Source organism: Rhagoletis zephyria, unplaced genomic scaffold, assembly GCF_001687245.7.
Source record: "Rhagoletis zephyria isolate East Lansing unplaced genomic scaffold, Rhagoletis_zephyria_1.1 Rzeph_scaffold_04539, whole genome shotgun sequence".
NCBI classification, from domain to species: Eukaryota; Metazoa; Arthropoda; class Insecta; order Diptera; family Tephritidae; genus Rhagoletis; species Rhagoletis zephyria.
This window is the reverse complement of record NW_016161622.1, coordinates 32,843-47,440: the sequence shown is the minus strand read 5'-3', so window position 1 is coordinate 47,440 and position 14,598 is coordinate 32,843. Positions and strand designations below refer to the sequence as shown.

At 37.4% G+C, this 14,598-nt stretch overlaps 4 protein-coding genes across 4 annotated transcripts in view; 1 reads left to right on the top strand and 3 right to left on the bottom strand.

Moving 5' to 3' along the window:
* Window positions 1–788: 788 nt before the first annotated feature.
* On the bottom strand, window positions 789–3,545 carry SH3PX1 (sorting nexin 33-like protein SH3PX1). The gene is made up of 3 exons (XM_017626304.1): window positions 2,467–3,545; window positions 1,629–2,278; window positions 789–1,091 (listed from the first exon to the last, which is right to left on the bottom strand). The coding sequence occupies exons 1-3, from the start codon at window positions 3,247–3,249 to the stop codon at window positions 902–904; spliced, it is 1,623 nt and encodes a 540-aa protein (XP_017481793.1). The 5' UTR covers window positions 3,250–3,545; the 3' UTR covers window positions 789–901.
* Window positions 3,546–3,662: 117 nt separating this feature from the next.
* Window positions 3,663–6,913, top strand: LOC108370879 (uncharacterized). Its single transcript, XM_017626303.1, has 8 exons — window positions 3,663–3,813; window positions 4,020–4,265; window positions 4,357–4,810; window positions 4,867–5,432; window positions 5,497–5,803; window positions 5,876–6,178; window positions 6,418–6,600; window positions 6,667–6,913. Exons 2-8 carry the CDS (start codon window positions 4,030–4,032, stop codon window positions 6,706–6,708), a joined length of 2,091 nt encoding a protein of 696 aa, XP_017481792.1. The 5' UTR covers window positions 3,663–3,813; window positions 4,020–4,029; the 3' UTR covers window positions 6,709–6,913.
* A 1,483-nt stretch (window positions 6,914–8,396) lies between these two features.
* LOC108370877 (enkurin) lies at window positions 8,397–10,167 on the bottom strand. Its single transcript, XM_017626299.1, has 2 exons — window positions 8,745–10,167; window positions 8,397–8,598 (listed from the first exon to the last, which is right to left on the bottom strand). The coding sequence occupies exons 1-2, from the start codon at window positions 9,411–9,413 to the stop codon at window positions 8,425–8,427; spliced, it is 843 nt and encodes a 280-aa protein (XP_017481788.1). The 5' UTR covers window positions 9,414–10,167; the 3' UTR covers window positions 8,397–8,424.
* Window positions 10,168–14,040: 3,873 nt separating this feature from the next.
* E(bx) (nucleosome-remodeling factor subunit NURF301 E(bx)) overlaps window positions 14,041–14,598 on the bottom strand; it is a 32,915-nt gene continuing 32,357 nt past the window's right edge. Inside the window, exon 10 of the mRNA XM_017626301.1 lies at window positions 14,041–14,124. The gene's annotated coding sequence lies outside the window, so the exon portion shown is untranslated. The remainder of the gene's footprint in view (window positions 14,125–14,598) is intronic.

Genomic DNA, 14,598 nt, shown 5'->3' with positions numbered 1-14,598 from the left:
TTCAAAATTCACTTTTTGATTTACATGATGGGTTTCATCGAATTACAACTACCCACATCATTTTATGAAAAAAATAAAATATTAGCCACAACTTGTTCCATTACATTCACGATGTTGTTACACCTTTCTGCATTTCAGGTGACGATATGTAGATATATCGCTCATTTGCTGTAAGAGTATATTAAACATAAAACAAAAAAGTTAAGTATGCAGAAATTACCGCCACCTCTTCTTCGTAAACTTCACTTCTTTAAAGTCTTTTTTCCTATAGTTTTTAATTTTTGGATATGACACTATTATAGCTAATGAGCATACATATGTTAGTAAATTATATCTGCACTACTATTATGCATATAAGACTTCTTACATAATCACACCTTTATCTGTTTTTGTAAAATTGTTTTAAAGCTTTCACATTCATAATCTTGAAATAAAACAATGTATCTGTATATTATTCTTAGCATTTGTCATAATAGTGTCACATTACTGACATATGTATGTATAGTTAGTACATCAGCATAGTTGCAGATTATTCACATTAAATAGCACGAAACATTTGCCAATTTGCAGCTTTGGGTACTTAAGTTTTCGCTGCTGCAATTAGAAGATTTTTTTTAATGAAGATATGAAGCATGTTTCGGATAAAACTTTGTTGTGCTGTTGGGTTTGCTATTGTTTTTTGTTTTTTTTTTTTGTTTTTCGTGATCTCACACAAACACTCACTAATGTGCAGTACAAAGCAGCGACGAGCAGCAGCGTTCAAAGCTCAGGGATAAGCTATAAGAGCAATTAGCAAAGTTAGTCAAATTGACGATAAGCTTCTTGAAGTCTATTAACTACATTTGAATAAAATTTAATTTGTTCCTCAATAAATGATTTTAGCGCCTGTTTCAAATGTGTATCACGTCTCTTGTTTAAAATGCGACATTTCAGCCATTACAGCATAGGAAATAACATCGGTACGACGATTTACATCGGTCATCTGAGCATTACTCATCTTTTGTTCAGCAGTCAAACGTTCGCATTCTTTGCGTTTTTGCATTGCCCCTTTATGTGTAGAAAGAATGTCCGGGAAACTATTGAGGACACCTCTGAAATGCAAGAAAACAAGTGCACGAATGAAAGCGTTGATAGAATGTAACATTTAAAATGTGTACAGTGTACACATGTATGTGCATACTTATATACTTAGTATTATACATGTATTTATCAATATGAGGATATGACTCTATTATATACATAGTAAGTATAAAAAACGATTGATAAGCGAATGAAGCAGTTGCAGAAGATAAGTTCATGACGTTAGATAAACTCTTATTTGCAACTGTGAACTAGTTCAAACACTTTGTGGTTGTTGTTGCATTGTTTATTATTATTACCCGCAGGCATAAGTGTTTTTAATTTCAACTTAACTATGAGCGTTGTGTAGCCAAATAATGGTGGCTATCACAGAATTCATCGTAGTCCGTTTTTTCTGCACTGCGATCACTGAATCCGAATTGATAGGAACGTGTGTATTCAAAGTATACGCTACGGATATTATAAAAACACTACCTTTTCCAATAATTTTTCAAGTTTTAATAACTTAGACATACTAATACTGTCCTAAATTTTTTTTGAAATGTTACCTGTATATATGCAAACGATCCGAAAATGGTATCCAGTCCAATTTTGGTTGATCGCCAAACAATTGTCCCACGCCTATGAAAATGCCGCCAACACGTCCAACACTCTCCGATAGTGCAGTTGTTGTTGATGGTGCGCGTCGTTCGTCAATATTCAATGCCTTTGCCAGATCTGACATACCATCGCCGATACGTTGGAATTCCTTTTTACATTGTGTTTGATAACGTTTCGCAGTGTCATTAGACAATGCCAGAAGATTACGTACTGATATATCCATCGCATGTACAAACTGCAAACAACTCTCCATTTGTGCATCAACAAGCGATGGCAACAGTGTCTTCTCGGGTGGCGATATAGCCCAACAATAGGTGACACCGACATATGTGTCACGTTCGGCTTTCCTTTTGCCCGATTTCCACATCTTATCATCGTTGCAGGTCAGAAAATGATGCCACACTTCGCATTGTGAAAGCACAGGATGACGACACACCCAGTCGACAAACTCTTGCAATTGCACACGTCGATGTTCCACGAATTGTTCTTCATATCGGCCTGAGATTTGCTTGTCTGGCAGCGGTGGAATGGGAATGAGACAAAACTTTTCCACTAAACGTTCGTGTAGCCAATCAAAATGTTTGTAACGTCTTGATACCTGCAATGAAATATGTGTCAATAAATGCATGTAAACATCTGTTCTAAACATGCCGGTTAGCAAATAATTAAAGTTTGAAGTTTTTTTAGGGTATGCATTTAATAGGATTTTTTTTCCAAATGTTGCTTAATAAAAGGTTATTTTTCGGTTTAAATATGTACTATGTATTGTACTAAGAAACTACTTACAGATATGTTATTAAAGCTTGGCGTTAATTGGTATGCAATGAACGTTTTCATCCCCTTAAATTTTGATTCCTTTTTTGGGCTAGCCACGACTACAGCATACGTTTGATGATTGGTTTGCCAATAATAGAAATTATCCACACATGTGATATGCACAATTTCATGATCAGAGAGTTTTTCCTTGTTGCCCAAGCCTAGTATATATGAATCGGAACTTTTACCAAACATACCAGATTTTTTCAAAGTGGCTGTGTTGTTGGGGGCGGCTGCTGACGCTATTGATATAGAGTCATCCATCGGAGCAGCAGGTAGATTTTTATTATCATAGTTGCTAGCGGAATGTGTAAGTGCGTTAGTGTGTGCAGCTTGATTACTGGACTTTGCCCCACCACTGGGCCCTATTTCTGAGTATGTATCATTATCATCATCCCAGTCGTCCTCCCAATCGTCAATATCATCAGCGGTTTGGTCATACCTATTTGCGGCATCAGCTGTAGCAGCTGCTGTGGAATTCGTGGTGGTCGTTGCAGGCATTACGGCTGCAGGTGTGGTGTTACTTACAGAGCTAGTTTGGTTCAGTTTTTGTGCCTCAGCGGCTGACATCACTTCCACATAGGCTGCTGGAAAAAGACCAACTTTTCCTTGACTATTCTTTCCCTCCCACCAACCTTCTCCAACATCCGTTCGAGTGACAGCTAGGATTTCACCAACGCTTATTGAAATCTCCGATGAGCCCGGCTCACCGGAGAAATCGTACATTGCACGCACATACGATGTCATTTCCATAAAAATTTACTATTTATTATAGTCTTTAAACAAATCTCACATAAAAAGTAAGTGACCAATCTAGCAATGACAAATAGGTGTTGTTCGAAAGTCGTAATCTTTAAAATGATTAAGAGGTCCGAACAGAGTTGCATTTCAAAACCAACAATCGATTAATAGTAGTGTGGGAACTTGCAGAAAAGTAACCGAGTACAGTAATGCAAAAACTGTTATACTTGGATGCTAAAATGTACCAAATCATATATAAAAAAGCTTGTACAATAGGGAAGGTATTATTAAATACAACAATGTCAGTTGCACAGCACTCTTTGTTCAATAATTCGTTTTTTTTTGTTACATTTTTGTGTTAATTTGGATTTACATGCTAATTTGCTGCGATGTACAATATTTTTAAAATCTAGCGAGGCAACCCTTATAAACATTTATCGATTTTGTGGCATTGTGTCTGACATCGCTATGACATCTAATTCCAATTACAGATTTTATTAATCAAAGCAAATTTGATGCAAAAAAATAGTTTTAGCGTTGAAAAATTGTGAAAAAGTTTTCGTCTACATAAGCAGCGTAAGTATTTTGTTATCATTTTTATGAGAAACAATCAACAAAGCGAATAATAAATTGCCAAACATTTTACTGAGCAAAGCCGGCTGCAAAAACCGAAGTCGCATGGGCAAGCGTAAATTAAGTACGCTGTTTCCATTGCTTGTTTCGATACTTATTAGATTGTAAAATATTAATTAAGTTGTAAGTGATTTTACATCCTTAACTAGGCTCCTCAAAATGTCAAGTCTCGATATATACGATGATACAGAAAATATTATAAGCAGTGATGAGTACAGCGAAGAGGATGACGACGATCTAATGAACGCTGCTATTAGTTCACAGCATAATGGCAAGCCGAGGAACGCTGAACGTTCTTACAACAGACCACCATCAAGGAAGTCTAATAAAAGGGAACGAAGACTGCCTTTTAGAAGAAAATTATGCAGTAAATACAAGACCAGATCACTGAAATGGTAAATACATACTTGTCCCCATTTGGATATACTTTTTGATAGAATTAATAAAATTAATAATAAATTTTATCAAATTTTGTATCCAAACCAGGCTTCATGGTAAGGCGAAACGCGAAAAGAGTAAAGAGTATTTGCTATGCTTGAGAAAAAAGGAAGCGCCTGTACAGGAATCTCACAGGCGTGAAAAGGAAGTTAAAATTGCTAATACCTGCAAAGAAGATAAATTGAGTAAAAATTTATCAGAAACCATAGATTTAGACGAATCTGATGTGGAATATAGCTCGCCGATTAAGAGTAAAGAAGAAAATAGAGAAATATACGAAGAAGATATTGAAGACACAGCTAATGATGTGAAGGTGGAAATGCTGGCGGAGGTGGTTGTAAAGCCCGAGCAAGTGGTAGGAAAGCCGAAGGAGGTAGTTGGACAGCCCAAGGAGGTAGTTGAAAAAACAAAGGAGGTGCTTGAAAAGCCAGCTGAAGTGGTTAAAGGGCGAATAGAATTGTTAGAAAAACAAATTGAGGAGTTCAAAAAGCCAGATTTGGAGGTAAGAAAACATTTGTTGATTTAATTAAACTGTTAACTAATTCAAATTCATATCAGGAGATCAAAACCGAATCAATAAACAAAAAATCTCAAAAAAGGGCGCGTTCCCCAACACCTGACCTAGAAACAAATTTCAACGAAAATAAGAAACACCAACCGGAACGGCCAACTTCGTCACAATTATACAGACAAATCAATGAAATGTTTCCCAAACACGATGAAGTTATTGGAAATCATGTAAAACATAACAGTACCACATTAGATGCAGTAGATGAAAATATGGAACGACTAATGTTGGACATTCAAACACTGAATGAGATTTTGCAAGCAAAAGAAACAGAATGGAATCGCTTGTTGAATTTGAAAAGAGTTAAAGAAGAGATGTTGGGAAGATTATCGCGTGCTAAGCAGATAATTGGCATAAAAGAGCGTAAATTCGATGAATATAAATATAGCTTGCAAGCACTTAAAGAATTGGAAACATATTTGTCGGAGTCGCAATCGCCATCAACAACTTCGGTCAATATAGGGCTTTCCACCACGCACCAGCTAATTGAAAGTCGTGCTAGTATGAAGACAGAAGAATTGCAAAAGGAACGCAACAATACAAATCGTTTACAAAAGTATGGACTTGTTTAATATTAGAAAATGGTTGTAAATTTCTATTAAACAGCTTTATCTTTTAAGCATTTTAATATCCAGCAACATTCTACAGCGCGCTGAAGCCTCAAATTATGAAATGGATGATGTCAAAAGCGATTCGCCACCCCTTCACCACACAGCATTTAATGATGATAGCCCAGAGCTGCAAAAATATCAGTATTTGGAACAAAAAATCAAATCAAGAGTAGGTAGACAGGGGCAATTTATAGACGTAAAGAGCATGGTTGCTGATTTTCGGCAACAAAATCCCGTTGTTTTTCCACGCGTCGGAAAGCGTATTAAAGCAAGCGATGCTGGTTACAGTGTGAGAGCGCTTAGTACGCCACCAAATGTGAGTACAAATTTTGTTATCAATATTTCGCAATATATTCACTAATACATGTCTACGGCAATGAAAACACAGTGTGTTGATGCGAATAGTATGTTTATGGAAACATCATATAATGGCAATGGATCCAATTATACACCAACATTGGAGAAATTGCTTAGTAAATCATCTCGAAATAATAGCTCGTTACATGTTAAGCCCAGTGCGCCAATTACACAAGGATTTAAATTTAACACAGATAGCCAAAAAAGTTACTACCGTCTACAAAGTGATGGCGGTTGCAATGAAATTTCCATCACGCCAGTGAACTGTGTAAATCGCTATCCACAAAGAATACAAAATACAAAAGCAGGACTACTTCGAACGGCACTGGATGTGGTAAGTAGTTATAAATTGAGTAAAATCGAAATATTAAATTACACGCTTATAAGTCAGAGATTTAGGTCTTGTTCGAATTGCAATCACAACCGCAGTGTTGGGCAAATTATTAAAGTATCACGTTCTGTGTGAATTTCTAGCAATGTATTATCAGTTGGGCAGTTGCAACAATGTCGCCATTTTTCATTTCACGTGCCTCTTAATAATGGCTTATATGTACATATATTTAATATTTTTAGAATTCTCCATCCAACACATACTACGATATGTCCGATTATGTAAAATCCACTCCACATAAATCAATGCGCGACGTGCACAACAATGATCATCATCTACAATTGTGTCAAGAGTGCAAAATGCATGAAGCGCGCTTTGTATGCGCCGGTTGTGGCAATCAATGGTATTGTAGTAGGGAGTGTCAGGTATGTTTATGATAGATATTTATGTAAATACATTTTAAATTTGTTTTTTCTCGTTGGTGCTTCAAGGTTAATGCTTGGGATAACCATTCAGAAGTCTGCAGCGAGTGAAGATTAGAAAAAAACAAAAAAAAGCAAAGTAACTGCTTTTGACGCTGTAAACGTTTATGTGTTTTTTCATAAAATATTATACTAAATACACTTGTATGTCTTTAGATTGTAGATTTTCAGCATATTTCCTAAAGTTTTCATGACTTATGGCATCTTATTACTAAAAAATGAACAAAATTCAATAAACATAAACCACATAGCATTACATATGTATACACATTGCATTCTGACATGAACACAAATTCGGAATGTTTCCCTCGACAACTAATTTACGAAGTGGTACTATTACGCTAGTTAAGCACAAGCACCCCTAACGCGAGTGTCGATTAGTAGTAGATAAACGACTGTTACTCGATTATCGATTATCCATGGTATTTTCAATGTCGTTTTCTAGTTCAATAAGTGAGTGTGAATAGTTTTTAGTCGCTCATCCTTCTACAGTTTAAAACCGAATTTAGTATGCATTTCGCATACATTTTATTAATCTAAACTCTTAAAATCGGTGGAAACTACACTTCGGCAACGTGGGAGTCGCATGTACGAATCTCCGTGTGGAGCCTTTGGACATGGCAGACATTGCTTTGATGTGTCTCAATCCGACGAATTCGGTTTAAGGGTTCACTGGAGTCTGAAACATCTTTTCAGCATGAAGTGCGGCTTCATTCCGGTGTCTGTCTGTCGGAAAAAGCGTTCGCGTAAATGTACATGCAATAAAAATTTTACCAGTTTCTGGTTGTGCGCTGGGTGTAGGTAGGTACCGGTCACGAAAGAAAATGACTGCAATGAATAGTGCCTCGGATGAGACCCCTTTTGATGACGACCACGGTGAACATTGAAGGACTAGGGTTTGAGGAATATTCGCACCTTTGGCTCGGCTGCGGATGCGATAGTCGGGACAAGTTAATAAACACGACGGAACCGGCGACATCTACTACACTTGCCAGGTCAAGGAGCGCTAATTCTGTGTTGGGAAGACTTCGTTTCCGACCTTGTCGTTCTTACGTGAACGCTGTCCTGACACGAGACTAAAATTCTACCTTGCGATTTTAATGCCAGGATGAGTAAGTAGATGATTTTTGCTGATTGACTTCTCCGAAGCCCGAAAAATGGTATTTTGTGGTATTTGGCTCAGTCGTAAGAATATCGATCGATCTATTATTATTATTATTCGAAAAACTCGATCACAGCGGACAGCCAACGGCCACGCTACAATCGGACGCAACTCTAGCTGTGAGGGACTGTTACATTGGGTTGAATAGGAAAGCGAGACGTATTTTAAGCAATTAAAAAAGAGAAACACAGTTACGTGAATTCGAAAGGCATGCTTTGAAGATGCTAGGGAATCAGAGCTCTTATTTTGAATTTGTTTTTCAGAAACAGTGGCCTTATTTATATCATCTCTGCGAAAAACGGCTAGTTGGGATCCGAAATTCCCTATATTTCTAGATGACAGGACGTTACCTCTGCCATAGCCATCATCTAATGTAAAGTTTAGGAGAGTAGTTTCAGAACTACCTATAGTATGTACTATCGTCGGGCATGCGGTGGGAGACAACCTGAGTGCGGCTACGGCGTTCTCGAAAACCAACTTACTGCCCCATAGGACACCATTGGTCGTACTATCATGGTATACATCTTAGGATCTTGGGGGCCGTACCCTCATTCGTATAGTAATTAATTTTGTAAAATAATTTTAAATGTTCGCTTTATTGAGAATTAAAATTCAGATACATATATTACTGGATTAGATTCGAGGAGAAAAATATCATGTTCCAATTGGCGCAATTCCTTTTCCAAATTTGACTTCCTCAATCGTTTCGAGATGGTATCAGTATAGAGTGAACCAGCTTGGTACGCTTTAAATACATCATTAAAATGTTGTTTAAGACCCTGAAAAAATATTTAAATTAAAAAGCTCTTCATAAATTTACGTTCAAAAAACGTTTCAAAAACGTGTTTTTTTTTTCTTTAAATCTGAGCTGTTCCCAACCATTGTTATACCACTCACGTGAGTTACACTTCCTTCTTCCTCTTACCATCAATATATTCTCACGCTCCTCTGGCGGCAATTGGCGTATGGACGCTTCATTGAATTTGCAGCGTTCTGTCATTTGAGTCTGCTCCATTCTGCATGCCTCAAGCGTATGCCGCTTTAGCGCACGCAAATAGCAGGGTACCTTACCAAAAACTCCCGAGCATACATATTGTGGCACAAGTCCGGAATTTTGCAACTTTCTTGGAGTGCCTGTATGAAAATCTATATATTGCGGCGGATGCCATTTGGCCGCCGCATCCTTAATGCAAAGCACATTTTTCTTGATAAAATTCACTTTCTTCTTTTCTTTGTCGCGCTTCTCCTTCTTCAAATCTTCCAAGCGTGGTACTGGCGACATGAGTGCATCACGTTTGGGACAGGTATGGTCTCGTTTACGTTGCCACTTGACGCCGCCATTTTTGCGTAGAAATTCGCATGGCTCACGCAATGGTGTCTCGCTGTAGCCCATTGTCTTATGTTCGCTCTTTTGTGAACCAGTTAATAATTGTTTGCCATCTGGCAATTTTATAACGGCATTAATTTTTTTCTTTTTATCTGCATACTTCTTAGGTCTTCCAACAAAGCTGTTGTGTAGCAATTGATAATAATCAGACTTGTTTTCCAAGTGATTGATATTCTCGTTGTGACGGGTTATGTAGACCAGCGACATTATGTATCCGATTAATCTATTTTTCTTCAGTGCGCTTTTAGAAAATTTATATTTCAGTTTTTTTTTATCCTCTTAGGTCCGACCGACGTCGATAGTTTCAAGAGTAAAAGCAATAATTCCTTTTTCGTTGTATATAAACAATTTTAACAAAATATATGCAGTGTCACAAATTCACTCCGTGATTGCTTGATTTAAAAACGCTGAACTAATTTGTTTCCAAAGGATGGAAAATTATCTGTAGTTTTTTAGTGTTGCTAAGATAAGTCAATAAATAAGTTGTTTGAAACTAAATAATAAACATACTACGTCGCTTAGTTTCATAAGAAACTATTGGCAACAAAAATTATAGTAAGTGAGGATAGTACTATTAGTAGGGGCGAATTCGGTTTTAGTAATTTCCCTGGGTGACGGTCCAAAAGCAAATATGCAGTTGGAGACACCGCACACAGATCAATGATATGTGTACATCAGAACGTCATTAAATGAGAAGTTTTTGCGTTTATCTATTAACAGCACTTGACTCCAGAACATAGGCGTGTACACATGAGTCGCTACTCTCTTAAGTCCTGAACCCATGCGACCATTTACGTGACATTTTTTGGCGGAGGTATTTTTTTTTATCTTAGTTTGAAGTCAAAGTTATGCTTTCCTTTCTTAAACGGCTAGAACATGTGTCGCTACTCTCTTGAGTGCCCCATGCGACCAATAACGTAACATTTTTTGGTGAAGGTAAGTTTTTAATTTTCTTTTTTAAGTTTGAAGTCGAAATTATGTTTTTGTTTTTTTTTTTTTTTTGTTAAATTAACGATAATAGAATAAATCATAATAGAATACTTGAATATTTTTGATAATACACACTTCGTTTTTTTTTATTTGTAAAACTTTTTTTTTTCAAACTTTTATTGGGGTCACTCGGGATCCCATGTGACTAATTGTGTGATTTTCTTTATGCGTCTAATTAAGGGTTAATTAGCGCAGCGAAATTGGGGGGTAAATTGCGAATTCTACTCGCAATCCCAACCATATTGGACCAATTTGAAACTAGTTTTAAAACCATGCAGTCACGCAAAGAAGTAACATTCCAAAATGGACCCGGAAATATTAGTGCTTCATTCAGGCAGCGGAAGACTATCAAATTCTAGGCACAAAGTCCCATAGTGGTGTCACAAGTCTTGCTAGTCCAAATTGATTCAGAACTAGGGCGGTATTATCACTTGCGAAGCGCATGAATTGGGCGAAGCGAACGGTTTGGCGAAGCGAATGGATTGGCGAACGCAACTTAAATATGCATTAAGAGTGTTCGCTTTTACCAGCTTGTGCAAGTTCTTTGCATCGCGAACACTTTTAAAACCTTCTCTGCCTTTTAATTCGCTTCGCCAAACCGTTCGCTTCGCCAAAATCATTCGCTTCGCAAGTGATAATACCACCCCTAATCTCAAAATTATCCGTTCCATTTATGAAATGTAGTCAACGCAGACAATAGTTGGAAGCATACATGTATTGGTGACTAGACATTTACACGTACCTTACTAGTGGTAAAACATTCCGACTCATCTTTTGCGCCTTTCGTTACCAAAATTAAAAATAAATATCATCACACCATCCAAGAAATCTTGTTGCATTTTGGAATGTTCTAGCACTTTCACTTTGTCTATTGAACACTGCTAATCCTCTTCCATCAGTAAAAAGAATATTTTCGTGGGCGTTGCTTGCAGGCCACTGCAGAAGCTTCTTGCATATTTTCCATCTTACTTGTTTTAACTACGAAGTACACAGATAACTAGTGCATCCTTGAAAAGCTTACATGTGGAGGCCACGAAGGATTAGTGCTGACAGATCTAGAAAACATGTACTTACACATTTCTGGCGGCTTCGATTTTCTGTCATTTTTCTTATTTTTTTTATTAACAGCACGCAAACGGCCGCTCTTGATGCTGTCATATCTAGCTGGGAGAATTCTAAGAAACGATGGTATGCGGCTATTAAATTTTAATTTTAACCCACAACCGCAGTGGTGCGCGAATTAGTAAAGTTATCATGTTCGGTGTAAATTTCTAGCAACGTTTTATCGGTCGGGCAGTTGCAACCGTGTTGCGATTTTTCATCACTGCTGCAGTAATGCCGCATCTAACAGGCTCGTTCCTTCGGTATTAAAAAAATTGNCCACAGTTTCCCGGAAATTTTTAATTTTTTGCACAAAGTATGCTTCCAAAGTTTCGGCGCACTTATAAAACGATGAATCTTTTGGATTGTAGTAGCGGCAGTTGTCGAATATTTTTGTCATATCACCAATAAATTCCGATAATTTTGTGTATGCATTTGTATCCAATTTCTTTTCAATTTTTTGTAGATCTATTGAAACAGGAAAAAGGTAAAAAAAAATTTGAAAAAATATGTTATTTAATACACACCCATAGGTTCTTTTATGACTTTATAGTAGTCGGGCGCCTCTTCTGGGTCAACTGGTTCCATAAATGGCCAGGCACTCTTGTGTGCCTACAAGTAAAAAATAAAAATGTTTACTCAAATCTTACAAAACTATTTAAAGAGCATTGTTTTTCGTGTTACTTGTATTTGCTTGATAAGCTTCTTCAATTCGATCGTCTCGTTTTCGGACAAATTCTTCATATTCGCCAAGTTCACAGAGTTGTTGCGCTGGCATTGGGGACAAATATACTCATCTATAAATTCGGCTTCGCTTTGCACAATGCCCACACAGCGTCCATGGAACCAATCTTGACACTTATCGCAGCAAATGTAGAACTGTGACTCGTCATAGGGTTGGCGACATGAACAATATAGTTCTTGAGTCTCGCGTGCACGTTTGCAGTCATCACAAATGAATTCAGATAGTTTTTTCGACGCCTCCTCTGTAATGTTCACGCAATCACCGTGGAACCAGTTACTGCACAGATCACATCCAACATAGAATCTAATTGGAACGAGAGTGCAAATTTTGGTTACGTAGCAAATTTGGTTATTATTTTTGGCATGTTTTGGACTAAAATAACTTACTTTGTATCGTCGTATGGTGTGCGGCAAATGCAATACAATTTCTCTTTCTTTTTATTGAATTTCTTTTGTGATCTGGCATGGGGATTTTTGGACGGTGTCATTGCAGGTGATTGAGGAGCATGGTGATATTTCATTTGTTTATTTGGTCTAAGAAGAATTGAAACAAAAGAACATTAGTGATCCATGTAACTGTTTTAATGGACGCAATAATATTATTCAACGTCATTGCGTACGTCGTAAATTATGCCAAAATGCACGGCCGAAAAGGTAGACGACGAAAACTGTCGAAAACTCTCCAGTGCTGCAAAGTTTTCCCATTTTAATACACTAGTTGAATCAATTTTTAGCCAATGCTATGAAATTTTCGATACGACTCTACTCTCAAAAAACGACTAGTATTCGACAAGACCTCGAAATGAGGCTGATTACCTCTATTATAAAAAAAAAAATTGTTTTCTAATGTTCCTCCTGGTTCTATTGGGTGGAAATATGCAACCCTCTAACCACTCGGCTATAAACCAATTCAAATTCTTTCACCAAACATGATTGTATACTTACTTCTTTGCTTCGTTGGTCATTAGACGGCCGCCAATAGCAGCTGCGCCACTACCACTACCACTACCACCCACACCTCCACTAGAGGTATTGCCGAATTTTTTATCTGCATCAACCTTCTCTGAGGAACTTAATAATTCTGTATTCATTTCGTGCTTAATTTCATGCTGCAAATTACGCTCCAAGAGCGAACGTTTCTTCAATATGCTCTTCTTTAGGAGATCTTTGTGACGCTCGAGTGTTTGCTGTAAAGCAGCATAAGAGAATATAATAAAATTGATTAAATGTAAACGATCATTTAAGCATGCATAACAGCAACAGTGATACAAATAAAAATATGTTTTTTAATAAATGTAAATCTTCATATGCGTTTTTTTAAGCATTTTAAGCCTTGCAATATTTATGGAAAATGAATGCCACACACGAGAAAAACTTACATTTAATGCTTGATTACGTTGCTCATTGTCATCGAGCAATAATAAATCACCCTTCTTAGCACTGCTATCTCTGAGCGTATTATTTGTTGAATATGCGGTGATGACGTTCTGATCACTTATTGTATTTGACTTTTTCGGTGTGCGTTGCAACTGCTGCGGTTGTTGGATCCAGTCACCATTTTCATTTTTAGTTTTGTAAAGGTATCGCTTTCTACTCGTAGTAACACTACTGACAGGTGTACCGATTATTGTTTGCAGCTGTTGCTGTGTGATGGATTTATCCAGCTGCAGGTTGCGTTTTTCATCGTGCATAACCGTTATATTAGAGCTGCCTTTAGTGAGTACATTTTTGTTGTTTGCTATTTTTTTTTGGGGAAACAATCATTGAAAGAATGTGGATATTTTACAAAACACATAAATTAGCGAATAGAAGTGGACTTAAAACGTTTGCACTTACAAATTTGTATAAATCCTGGTGAAGTTACAATCAAATCCTGCGTTCCAGTGCCCGCACTAGGACTATTTATAATTGTGCTATTACCCCCTGGGGTTATTTGTTGTTGTTGTTGTTGTTGAATTTGATTGTCTTGTAGTATGGTTGAGTCTGACTTATCTTGGTTTTTTGTTGCATCAATTTTATTGGCATTAACTTCAACGCTACTGCTACTTGGTTCAGTCACCGTTGTCTTAGCTAGGAAGGACGCCTGCAAGTGTTGCGGAAGGCAAAATTAGCTCAAAGTATGAAGTGATGGACATTTACAAATGCTGTAAGTAGCTACTGGCAGAGACAAATGTTAAATAATATTGAGTCTTATGCCGAATTTAAGTGCTGTGCAGGCAAGCAAGTACGCAAATCAGAGATTGAATGTTGAGCGCCGCCTCGCGAAAATTGAAGATGCTCGCATATTTCTCTTACCCATGTCTCCTACATAGGTGGCAGTGTGGCTGTCAGTCAAGTGGGTTTGGAGTGATTCATCATGTGCGTGTTGTGTTCCTTTGCAAGCGGTTGTCTATCTTGGAGCAAACGGCTCGCTATATAAACGTTCATCCGGTAGCGAAACCACCCTCGTCCCAGCAATGGGTTGTCCGCTGGATTTGGGACCCGCCACGTGAAAACAGGCTTCAATGAAAAATAATGCCAAAGCCTCGGATGAGAACCCCCTTTTGATGACAACCAC

What these genes read in the sequence shown, in the direction of transcription:
- SH3PX1 (XM_017626304.1), bottom strand. Translation starts at nt 3,249, where the DNA reads ATGGAAATGACATCGTATGTGCGTGCAATGTACGATTTCTCCGGTGAG. An exon ending in CAAGCTTTAATAACATATCT is followed by an intron (nt 2,279 to 2,466) that starts GTAAGTAGTTTC and finishes ATTTCATTGCAG; the next exon opens with GTATCAAGACGTTACAAACA. An exon ending in GATCGTTTGCATATATACAG is followed by an intron (nt 1,092 to 1,628) that starts GTAACATTTCAA and finishes CTTGCATTTCAG; the next exon opens with AGGTGTCCTCAATAGTTTCC.
- LOC108370879 (XM_017626303.1), top strand. Translation starts at nt 4,030, where the DNA reads ATGTCAAGTCTCGATATATACGATGATACAGAAAATATTATAAGCAGT. An exon ending in TTCGAACGGCACTGGATGTG is followed by an intron (nt 6,179 to 6,417) that starts GTAAGTAGTTAT and finishes TAATATTTTTAG; the next exon opens with AATTCTCCATCCAACACATA. An exon ending in ATTGTAGTAGGGAGTGTCAG is followed by an intron (nt 6,601 to 6,666) that starts GTATGTTTATGA and finishes TGGTGCTTCAAG; the next exon opens with GTTAATGCTTGGGATAACCA.
- LOC108370877 (XM_017626299.1), bottom strand. Translation starts at nt 9,413, where the DNA reads ATGTCGCTGGTCTACATAACCCGTCACAACGAGAATATCAATCACTTG. An exon ending in AGCGTGAGAATATATTGATG is followed by an intron (nt 8,599 to 8,744) that starts GTAAGAGGAAGA and finishes ATATTTTTTCAG; the next exon opens with GGTCTTAAACAACATTTTAA.